General features: G+C 34.3%; 1 protein-coding gene across 1 annotated transcript; it reads right to left on the bottom strand.

Annotated features, from left to right (window-relative positions):
* Positions 1–4581: 4581 nt before the first annotated feature.
* LOC106427487 (UDP-glycosyltransferase 89A2-like) lies at positions 4582–9551 on the bottom strand. Its single transcript, XM_022690689.2, has one exon. The coding sequence runs from the start codon at positions 6084–6086 to the stop codon at positions 4716–4718; it is 1371 nt and encodes a 456-aa protein (XP_022546410.2). The 5' UTR covers positions 6087–9551; the 3' UTR covers positions 4582–4715.
* Between the last annotated feature and the right edge of the window lie 2373 nt (positions 9552–11924).

Here is an 11924-nt window from a genome sequence, read left to right as displayed (position 1 = left end):
TTATCAGATTAAAAAAAAATTAAAAGGAGACCAATCGCGGACCACCATGTGTCAGTGGGGCCCGCAAACAGTACAAGAAACTAACCAAGATCCATCCTTAATTCATTACTTTTGTAACCGACTCTTATGCTTTGTGGGGTCCAAGTCCTTTAAATCCCCCTAAAGACCCCTTTAAATACTTCGATTAAAAATGGTCTTAATAACTTTTATTTATGGAGTTCCACAAAAGTTGTGTACCCCAAAATTATTTACACATATATAGTATATATATATATATATATACATAATACATATATTAAGAACCCCAATGGAAAGATCTTCCATTGGAGATGGTCTAAGTTATGTTTTGAGAACTTTTCTTTTCATCTTTCATCCACTTTTCCTTTTTTCTAATTATTTTATTTCTAAGATACTCACTTAAAGCCTATTGTTTGACATGCTCTTAGAGCACCCGCAACGAGGGATGAAGAGGAATCCTTAGCTCTTAATCCTAGGTTATTAGCAATATAATTACAATATAAACACTTAGTTAACTAAGGATTGGTCCGTAAATAAGGATTTTAAGGACCAAATCCTTATAGACGTGGCGGCTTGGCATTGGGTGGGGAGAGTATTGTGTTTCGTTTGGAGAGAAAAACATTTCATTCTCGACTCAACACGAGAAATTTTTTTTGCTCTCGGCGACAAAGGGGCGATTGTGCAGTTCTTGATTTCTCTTGGCGAGAAAGGCGACGAAGGCGAGAAAAAAAGCTTTCCTCTCGGCGAGAAAGGCGATTGTGCTCTTGTTGATTTCTCTTGGCGACAAATCCGACAAAGGCGAGAAAAAACAATTGTTCTCGGATAATCAAGGTAAATCGAAGCCTTCTCTTGTTGATTTATGGATTTAGATTAGATTGCATGTTGTTTTCCTCGCAAATTAGGGTTCGATTTTGGGTTTTCAATCGATTTGGGGATCTTGTCGTGTGAAATTAGGGTTTGAAAACGAAATGGGTTTCAATCGATTTGGAGATCTTTTCGTTTGTAGTTAGGGTTTCAAAACGATTTTGGTTTCAAACGATTTTGGTTTCAATCGATTTGGGGATCTATGACTCTGTTGAGCTTAGGGTTTCCGATTCTTTCTTAAAGTTGTGATTATGTGCTCTGGCTCTGTGATTATTGTGGTTTAACGGCATGATTGAATCATCTGGGTTTGAGATTGTATAGGAGAACAAGTTCTTAACTTTTCATGTCTAATATTAACCTTGTCAATTTCTTTCAGGTTAACGAAACATGGGACAAGATTATAGCTACAGCCAGCCTTCTTCATCAGACGAGTATGACATAGGTTTAACCTGCCTCCTTCAAGCAAAAGCTGATATGTACGCGGATGAAGCTGAGAGTAGCTACAATATTCAGGTTCCGGTTCAGTACCTACCTCAACCTGAGGCTGATGATGGAATCCCGAAGACATGCTATTGTGGTGGTGAGCCTGTTGTTGCAACATCTTACACTAGAAAAGATCCAGGCAAAAGGTACTTCACGTGCGAGAATGTTGCTGATGGAGACTGCCATGTTTGGAAATGGTGGGATGTGGCGGTTATGGAGGAGATGAGTGACTTTCAGACACAACTTAGGCAGCTTAAGGATCAAGGTAATGAGAGTGAGCAGAAGCTGGTTAAGCTAGAGAATACAGTCTGTGAGTTATCTAAGAATAAATCAGGGGCTACAAATGGATTTGAATTGGTTGTTTGTCTAATGGTTTGTGTATTAGTTTTAATAGGTTTGGTCGTCATGTTTCTGCCTGGTTAGTTTCTCTCCTTCTGCTTTTGATCGTGGTTTCTTCATTTTTAAAAAACTTTTTGACTTTTTAATCTCCTGTCTGTTCAGGAGGAGCTTCAAAGACTTAAAACGGCATGTCTCTGACCTCGCGAGTGTCTGTAAGGTACTGTAGAAACTACTTCCTAGTCTCATTTCTTTGAAGAATAAAAAAAAAACATATAGTAGTTGTATGTATAACTATATTGAACATATAGTAGTTGTATGTGAATAACTATATTATGATTCAAAATGTTTAAAGTCGGGAATAACTGAAAATGAAAGTGAAAATGTTATAAATGCTAAAACTCATTTACTGTAAGACTTTCCAACTGGTCAGATTTGATTGGTGTTAAATGCTACTAAATTACTTTCTACCTTCCTAACTTCTCAGATTTGATTATTTTTAATTGTTACTTTGTTATAAATCGGTTCCCAAAGGCTCTGTGTTGCTAGTAGAGTTCTCAGACCATTCTACTTAGTCAGATTAGATTGGTGTTAAATGCTAATGAATTGCTTTCTACCTTCCTAACTGCTCAGCTTTTATTGGCTTTAAATATTTCTTAGTTAAAAATCGTTTGCTTAAGGCTCTGTGTTCCTAGTAGAGTAACACAGACCATTCTCTAACCATGGATAGCAATACTGGTTTTGTGAACCTCCTGTATAGTCACATGTATAATTTGGCAAGACAGTATATATCCAAAATTGTCAACATTTATCTAATCAATATCACTTCCTCAAGGTTCTAAAGCTGAGTTATTTGCTAAAGTTCAAGAAGCAACCCGAAAAGATGTGGAGTGGACTTTTGGAGTATTGCAAGCTCAATTTGCGATTGTGAAAAACCCGGCTCTTTCATGGGACACAGAAAAGATAGAGAAAATTATATGAGAGCATGTATCATACTACACAATATGATAGTCGAAAATGAACATGATGGATACACTCAGTACGATACATCTGAATTTGAAGAAGGAGACGTCACCAGAAGTTCACGGGTGGATATGTCTTATAGTACCGACATGCCTTCAAATCTCAGTAATATGCTTGGCGTTCGGATTCATGTTCGCGATAGGCGTATACATGAGCAATTGAAAAATGATTTAATTGAAAACATTTGGAACAAATTTGGTGATGAAGATTAATAATTATTGTGTCTTAATATTTAACTAGATTTTGATAATTTTTAATATAAACTTTTATATAAGATAGTTTATAAGTTTGGCCATATTATCCGGAACCGAATAATCAACCCGTACCAAATTGAAAAAATGAAACCAAAACTTGAACCAAAATTTATAAATAACCGAACATATCATATATCTCTAGAACCAAGATAAATGGATACCTGAATTTTTAAAATAAAAATTATATACCTACAAATATTAATTATATGTAATTTCTAAATAACCAAATATCTTAAATATATTATTTATAAGCTGAATTATCCAATAAAAACAAATTACTCAAACATTTTTTTCAAATATTAAAAAAAATATCTTAATAAATCCTCAACATTCAGTCTAATTTTCCACTAAAAGGAACCAAAACACCAATAAGTGATATCCACAGTCAAACCAGTAAACGCAGTCACCATATATAATCTAGTTTCAATTTAATAAAAATCCATTATTTAAAATCCTTTAAAATCAAAAACCCATATTAACTCGTGAATCTATACCAGATGACATGGTAAAAATCTAAAATAACATGATAATATTTTTCAAAATTTGATTAAATTTCTCATATAAATTTTACTAAGATATAAAATTGAATAAACTACATTTTTTTATGTTATACATTCTAGTTTATAGGTTTTATAATGACTATATTAAGATTAAATTTTTGAGATTTAGAAATACAATTATTATTAAGTTGAGTATAGTTGAGTTACCTATAAATGTTAAAAATAAATAATTTATTTTATTTAAACATAAAAAACATTCTAAAAATGCTATAATTTTCTGAGAAAGTATTTATACAAAACCCTTTCTCCTAATAAACCCAATTGTAAAAGATTTTCATCACAAAAATAACCTAGGAAGGTTTTCAAAGAAAAAGTTATAATTTTAAAATATAATTAAGCTTGTTTGTTGTATTGTGAAGTATTTCTCTAATCGTAATTGGAAGTTAATATGTTTTGGCCGTCGAATGGTATCATGTTTTTAACTTTCTGTTAACCGTACTTGCATCATGTTTTTATGTTAGTTTGGGTCATAAAACATTTAATATGAATTAAATATGGTATTGTTCAGACTTTAATTACCAATAAATCCAAATGTTTTTATAGTAACTGCTTTTGTTAAAGAAAAATGATCGTGAGTTGTATGATTATTAAATCAGTTATAAAATAATCTTTTTTTAATAGGTTTAGTGGCACAAAAGTAATATTCCAAAGAAAAATAGAGGTAAAATATATCAATGATTTTGAATTAATAATATTGATGTATAAATCTTTGGTGTATTATAGTAAGTTGAGTATTAAATAAGAGCATTGGTTATTTTATAGTTAGAGAAATATAAGGTAATTGATTAGTGTATAGTTAGAGAAATATAGGGTGAAACCAAAAAAATAGTTAAGTCTAGTGAATAGGTCCAACAACCTTTCATAAGTAGATTTTTTGGGACTCCTTCCCTTTTAATAGTATAGATCATGTAATAAATAAAATTTTAAATCTTACATGTTTTTAAATTTTATATTTTTTTATTGCTAAGGACTTAAAATTGGAGAATACCATTGGACATACTATTTTGATTAGAATCTTTAACTATTTTAAAAAAAAAAATTCGTTTAATAATCATAAAGACTCCAATGGTGGTAATACCATCGAAGATACTCAGAGTCTTAACTAAGAAGATATGATGCTTTAACAATAAAACACTTTTTATTTCCATAAACCGTTTTAGTCATTGCAATCATATCTTTATAGAGAGCCCAGTTCTTTAACAAGTCTTTCCAAATCAATAGTAGAGCTTCCTCTTACTTCTGTCGCAGCACGTGCCTTCTTTCCCATCTCCTTGGCCCGAACACGTAGCTCGCGTCCTTGCTCACCCATACTTTCAGCTATGACCCGACCTAACTCATGTGGGTTCGGCACAGTCTTACCCCCTTCACAGACACTAACAGCTACACCTGTATACTCCACCAGCAACTTGGCATCCACAAATTGGTCTGCTTCCATAGGCCAAGCCAAGATCATCGTTCCACTAGCTACCGCTTCCAGCACCGAGTTCCATCCACAATGGCTTAAAAACCCACCAACGGCCACGTGACTCAACACAGCCACCTGAGGAGCCCACCCTCTAATAATCATTCCTCGACCGGCGACCCGATCCTCAAACCCATCGGGTATCGGGTCTGTCTTAGCCACCCAAACGAACCGGGTCAGGCTCTTTTCAAGACCAAGAGCCAAAGCATCACACTGCTCTTTAGTCAACACTTTTTGACTACCGAAACATATGTATAGCACGGATCCATCTGGACATCCGTCAAGCCAACTAAACAAGGTCTTCACGTCTACATTGAGTTCTGATTTTCCCTTACCTAAACCGACCGAAGAAACCGGACCAACACCAAAAACCCGGTTATGACCCACTTTCAGCTTCAAATACTCCATGTACTCCTCTTCCAGACAGTTGCAAGAATTGAAAATACAACCATGGCTAGAGAAGTTCTTGGTCATGTCTCTAACGATATTAACATCTCGCGACAAGGGAGATTGCGGGGTTAACGGTAGATGCTCTGTCTTAAAAACAGGGGAGCGAGGAAGATCCGAGATACAGACAGGCTCAGTTTGGTCATAGAGATGACGCTTGTCGGAGACATAATGTAAAAGCGAAGCAAAGAACGCTCCAGAACTGAAGAAAGCAAAGCGAGGAACACCGAGATCGTTGGTCCATCCGAGGAAGAAGTCAGAGATGAGAGCAACGGGAGGATTTGGATGAGAACGTAACCACTTGATGATAGGCTCTCGAAGCTGACGAAGAGAAGCCATGATATGAGGAGTACAGCCAAGGTCTTTGACGTTCTCAATGCCGGAAGGACTGTGAGGGAGAGGTAGAGTGACGGCGGAGACGGCGGATGGATGAGCGGAGAGAAGAGGGGAGAGGTGAGGAAGGTTTTTAGGTGTGACGATGATTGAGACAGTGACGTTGCCATGAAGACAGAGTTGATGAGTTAAGTCCAGAAGAGGAAGCAAGTGGCCTTGTGCTGGATATGGAAACACCATGATATGCGGTTTTAAACGGTTGCGTTTTGACTCCTGAGGTGTAGGCGAGAGCATTTCTCCAGCCATTTACAAGGTTGAGTTTGTTGTGATTGGTACGTTCATTGGCATTTTATATATCTGTTCCTAGGGTTTTGGAAGCCTAAGATGATTGCAGAAAAAAAAAACATAACACTTTGTGTAAGAATATGTATAGTAATAAAATGTATATGTTTCGTTCAGAAAAAAAAATGTATTTTGTAAAATATTAAAGGTGGTTAACAATATTTATTTATAGGATATACTGTACTGTATAAAAGTTAGAAAATGGACCCCTAAAAGTTTACATTATCAAGAGGTTTTAGACATGTTTTTTGTTTCGGTTTTGTTTCGTTAGACATGGCCCTGTATCTACATTGTGATAATATTTACTAATAGAAATTATTCTAGATAATAGAAATTATTGTTCAAAAAAAAATATTATTCTAGATAAAACTTACGACTAGTTTAGATTATTTTCTACCTTTTTTGAACGTATATAGTTGTTTTTAATATATCTAATTTCTAGATAAGTTGCTAACTTTTAGAAAGTAAAGGGAAAAAAATCTCGAGATTCACATTTGGTAGTAAGAAAACGCGCAAATATCCCCCCGTGACAGTGAGTTGTGTTATTGAGCTGAAATCAGACGAAATTAAGGACAAGCGCAGTGACAGTATCCCTAGGGTATCTGGTGAATAAAAGAAACCAGAAAAAAACAAAAGAGAATAAAAAGGAGAGAATTGAAGATACATCTTTATTGGGAAAGATTTTAAAAAGTTTTTGAGAAATTCTCAGGACAAATGATCAGGACCGGCTCTGAGATTTTGGGGACATTGGGGACATGTGGCTGTTTCTATGTAATTTTCTTTTTTTTTTTACAAATTTAGAGGCTTAAAATTTTTTTTGAAAGCTTATTTAAATGTAATTTTTTTAATGATCAGGACCGGCTCTGAGATTTTGGGGACATGTGGCTGTTTCTATGTAATTTTCTTTTTTTTTTACAAATTTAGAGGCTTAAAATTTTTTTTGAAAGCTTATTTAAATGTAATTTTTTTAAAAAAATTTAGGGATCTATTACAATGTTTCACCTAGCATGATTCAAGACCGGCCCTGCAAATGACAACATTTTAATTGCTATTGATAAATTATTGGTATGTTTATGTTATTTTTAATCATTTTTTAAAAATGATAAAGCATTAATGAAGAACTCAGATTTTTTAATGGCTATTGACAAATCATTGGTATGTTTATTTTATTTTTAATCAATTTTTTTTAAAAATGATAAAGCATTAATGAAGAAACTCAACTGAGTTTCTACCTAAGAAAGAAAAAAGCAAAGGACAACTGCAACCTAGCACGTGGCTTTAGAACACGCGCACATGCAGACCCGTTAGAAGTAGTCATGCTGTGATACCGGTTAGGTTAACTTTGCTTCTTCTTCTTCTTTGGCCACCAAGTACGGGTTCATGTAATGACGTTAGATTTGCCTGTCCAAATCTTCTTTTGCCCCTTTTAATTTAATTGTTTTCAGTCCAATTTATTTATTTTCTACCCTATTCGAACACTTTGAACGGAGGTTTTTGACATAAGTTTCTAAAATTAAAAATAATCAATTAATAAGAAAAAATTAGGAAAAGTGTCAGAAAAAGTTCTAAACTTCTATATTTCAAGGACTTTATAAAAACCTACAGACTCATGTGTCACTTTTATATTATTTTAAATTCAAAAAGATAAATAAAAATTAATTACTTCATTTAATTAAAATAAAATATTAATAATTTGTTTACTTAATGAGGTCCCAATGGTTGTTGATGCTCTAAGACAAATTATAAATCTCTTTATGTAACTAACCATTTTTGTTGGTATTTATTGAGAAATACCAGCAACGTATAAGTTACTTTTTAGCTACTTCACTATCACCTTTGTTCCATATAAAAATGCAAAACCAAAAATATAGTCGACATAAAAAATTTGAAATCTTTTATCAACAATGATTCTATAACGCTTCGACCGTCCACGGGTAATGGGTCATCTACACCCGTTCACTCGGTTCGTGGGCTCCATTCTGTTCCAACGGTTGGTGCATTAATTTTTTTGAAAGTTCAAAATCATTGTTTACTGACCCTACAATCACCATCCGATCTTTCCACGTGTTTTGACCTCACTCGCACGGTATCGCGATCCCGATAGGTTACCCATCCTCTCACTACTCTAACCCAAGCACGCTTAACTCTGGAGTTCTAAACGGATGTGTGATGGAAAAGTAAGTCAACTTTGGTGACATAGGTAGCCAAATCAATCATCTTAAGCCTTTCCATATATCACAACTCATGATGTCACAATTCACCTCCTTTCAAAGAACGCAACGTCCTCGTTGCGCCCCACGACATGTCTCAAGACGGCTTTCGGACCAGAACCGAGATGGCTAACCTGGCTTTGATACCACTTATAACGCTCCGACCACCCACAGCTAATGGGCCACCCTCGTCTGCTCACTCGACCCGTGGGTCCCATCCCGTTCCAACATCCGGTGCATTAATTAATTTTTCTGAAACTCGAAATCATTGTTTATTGACCCTGTAATCACCACCCGACCTTTCTCCGTGTTTTGACCTCACTCGCACGGTATCGCGAATCACTTCCCGATGGGTCACTCATCCTTTCACTACTCCAGCCCAAACATGATTAACTCTGGAGTTCTAAACGGATGTGTGACGGAAAAGGTAAGTCAACTTTGGTGACATAGGTAATCAAATCAATCATCTTAAGCCTTTCCATATATCACAACTCAGGATGTTACAGATTCATGTAGATCTAATTCCATCGGTTAGGTTAGCGAACCCATTTTAGAAATTTTCAGTTATAAATCTCAGCTCATATTGTCCTTAGGTCTCTTCTATAAATGTTACACAAACACATTTAAACCGTTGCGTTTTTAGTCCTGCGGTTTAGACGAGAGCATTTCCCAGCAAATATGCTTAGTAAATAAAATTCATTATGCATTTTGTAAAAAATATATTAAAAGGTGGTTAATTCTTTTTTCTTAATATGTGAGTTATAAACGTGAAATAGATTTACAAACTCAAGAAATTGACACTAACAATACTTATTTTTAGGATTCCAAACTTGAAATAGATTTATAAATCTATTTCACGTTTATACCAATTAAGTTTCGTGTCCGCATAAGTTGGATCTTTCTATGCTATCCTTTCAAACTCATCCAATTCCACTGAATTGATTTGTGGAGGTCCATGAACCATCCACCGTACAAATATTACCCAAGCTTAAAGCTTGTGTTTCTTCAACAATTTGCGCCCGTGGAAGAACATTTATAATATCCTTTGTATTGTACTAGGCCTGACATTCACTCTCTGCATATTTGACTAACTCTAATGGGTCTCTTTCTATACTTCTGAATAACTTGTCATTCCTCGCCTTTCAAATATATCAAATAATCCAAAGATAAGAGTCTCTATCATCTTTTGGCTCCATAATAATTCCAATGGTTTGGGTTTTGTTTCATTAGACATGACCTTGTATCTACATTTTGATAATTACTAATTACAACTATTCAAGATAAAAGTTACAACTGATTTAGATTCTTTTTTACTTTTTTGAACGCATACAGCTGCTTTTAATATATATATATACACATATATATATGATGAACTATTCTAGATTTATTTCTCTATTTTTCATATATAATTAAACCAATTGAAAGTTATAATATATCTCGAGATTCAAATTTTGTATTAAGAAAACGTGCAATATATAATAGAATTGTTACCACAAGTTGACAAAAAAAAAAGAATAGAATTGTTACAAGAAAATCTAGTAGATCTCTCCGGTGACAGTGTAGTGAATGGTTGTCTAATTTAGCTGAAATCAGTCGAAACTAAAAATGAACCATCCCGGCCGCCTGAATGTTCTTCCCTTTGAAATTCTCACTTTGCTCTCTTTATTTTCTTGTATTTTGTCTTTCTTGTAATAAGTGAGTTTTCACAACTTAAAAAACTTAAAAAGACCTGGTATAAATCTTAACATTTACACCCAAAAAAAAAATTAAGAATGAAAAAAGCATAGGACAATCCATGCATGTGGCTTTAGGTCACTCGCAGAGGCAGACACACTCTCATGCAGAGCTGGTCCTAGTGTATTGGAGGCTACTAGCTAAAAATAAAAAAAAGTGGCCAATAACAGTGAATTAGACCAGGAAAGCTTCGAACCATTGTCCCCTTGGCAAGTTAAATGCTGTTTCAACCTCTGGACTACACAAGTTTTTATTAATTTTGTGACTGGTTTAGTAGATATAAATTGGTGGCCGGAAGCCCATACTTCATCAGCTTGGGCCCAGGGCCAGCACGTTTGTTAACTTTACTTTTTTTTTGTTAGTTACGGCCTTACGGGTAACGGGAAAGAAACAAGAAACCAAAACAAGCTAAATTCTCAAGCCTTAATGTGCTGAACTTTGGCATCTTTCACTGCCGTTTTTGACTTGAAACCGTTCAAATCAATGTGGAAAATCAAAGTGAAGGTTATCCTGTGAAAACAATATTCGGCTGGTTAACTTTTATTTATTTAGCAAAAAAAAAAAACAATATTCGGCTGGTGGTGGTCTCAGTGAGATGGTTTTAGTTGATGTCAACGTTAATGTACTTCATGATTTCCTACTTTTTTTATTAGAATGAGTAGCTTTCAACATGTTTTCTCTATCTATCATGAATACATTTGGATTTTGTTATGTTTTTATTCACATGAAAATAAAGATTTAACGCAGGTGTAAGCCATGAAAGTTGAATGCATAATTAGTCTACGGTTGCTTCATTTATTAATTAGATGTGTAAATGATATACATTTTCAAGAATTGGTATATTATATCTAATTCAGGTGTAACCCATGAATCTGAAAAATTTAAGTTGTTATAGAATTATATTCCAAAATTGTAAATAATCTATTTGATATTTGATAGAATTATAGTATTATATGATTTTTAAAGCCATATAAGTTATGTTGATTAGATATAACTCGGATACAATTCGATAAACTGAAGTTAAATTCGAAAAACATAGTTAAACAAGATTGTAAAACTAACCTCTGTTTTGTGTCATCAATGATGTTGTTCAAAGATATAACAGAGAAAACTGATATATGAACACTGATTTCCAGTATGTTGCTTCCCCGATTCAATCGATTTGTTGTTCTCGAGAAGCACCCATGAAATTTGTTTTAAAAAAGACAAAACAGTGGTCAGTTTAGCATATACGAAATCAAAAGAACGAAGATTATATGTTTAAGAAATGAAATCACCTGCACTTGGGAGACAATCAACAGAAATCACCTGAAACCCTAATCCCCATTTTTATCGCGTAGATACTTTCTCCTTCGACATTTTTTGTTGTGCGTGCTTGTGGAAAAGATGTATAGACCACAGCATAAGAAAACCAATAGTAAATACAATGGACTTTTAAAATACTTTGAATAAAATGATGAAAGCCTTTTACTCAGAAACTTTATATAAAGGTTAACTATGATACATAAAATAGGCAGGTTATGTGAAATTATTGTTTACATTAGTCAGCAGTATTGTATTAAACTTTCATCCAGTGCATGCACACAGGTCATCATGTAGTATAGATATAAAGAATAATATATCTACTACAGCGCACGGGTGACAAATTCACAAGTATTTGGTTCAGTGGTTTTGGTAGTATGTGGCGAGGGTGAACCGATCTATCCGGTTATGCACATTGGTCACCATAAACCGGGGAAAGCTAAGCTCCTGAATCTTCATCGGGGCAGTTAGCCAGATGTTAAAGTTAATTGACTTCACAGCACTTCCATAGCTCACCAAACAGATAAATGAAAATGAATGAGAGCCTGACCTAAAA

This window comes from Brassica napus, chromosome A8, assembly GCF_020379485.1.
Source record: "Brassica napus cultivar Da-Ae chromosome A8, Da-Ae, whole genome shotgun sequence".
In the NCBI taxonomy this organism is placed as follows: Eukaryota; Viridiplantae; Streptophyta; class Magnoliopsida; order Brassicales; family Brassicaceae; genus Brassica; species Brassica napus.
The sequence above is the reverse complement of the archived record's forward strand: the minus strand, read 5'-3'. Positions and strand labels throughout refer to the sequence as shown.

What these genes read in the sequence shown, in the direction of transcription:
- LOC106427487 (XM_022690689.2), bottom strand. Translation starts at nt 6,086, where the DNA reads ATGGCTGGAGAAATGCTCTCGCCTACACCTCAGGAGTCAAAACGCAAC.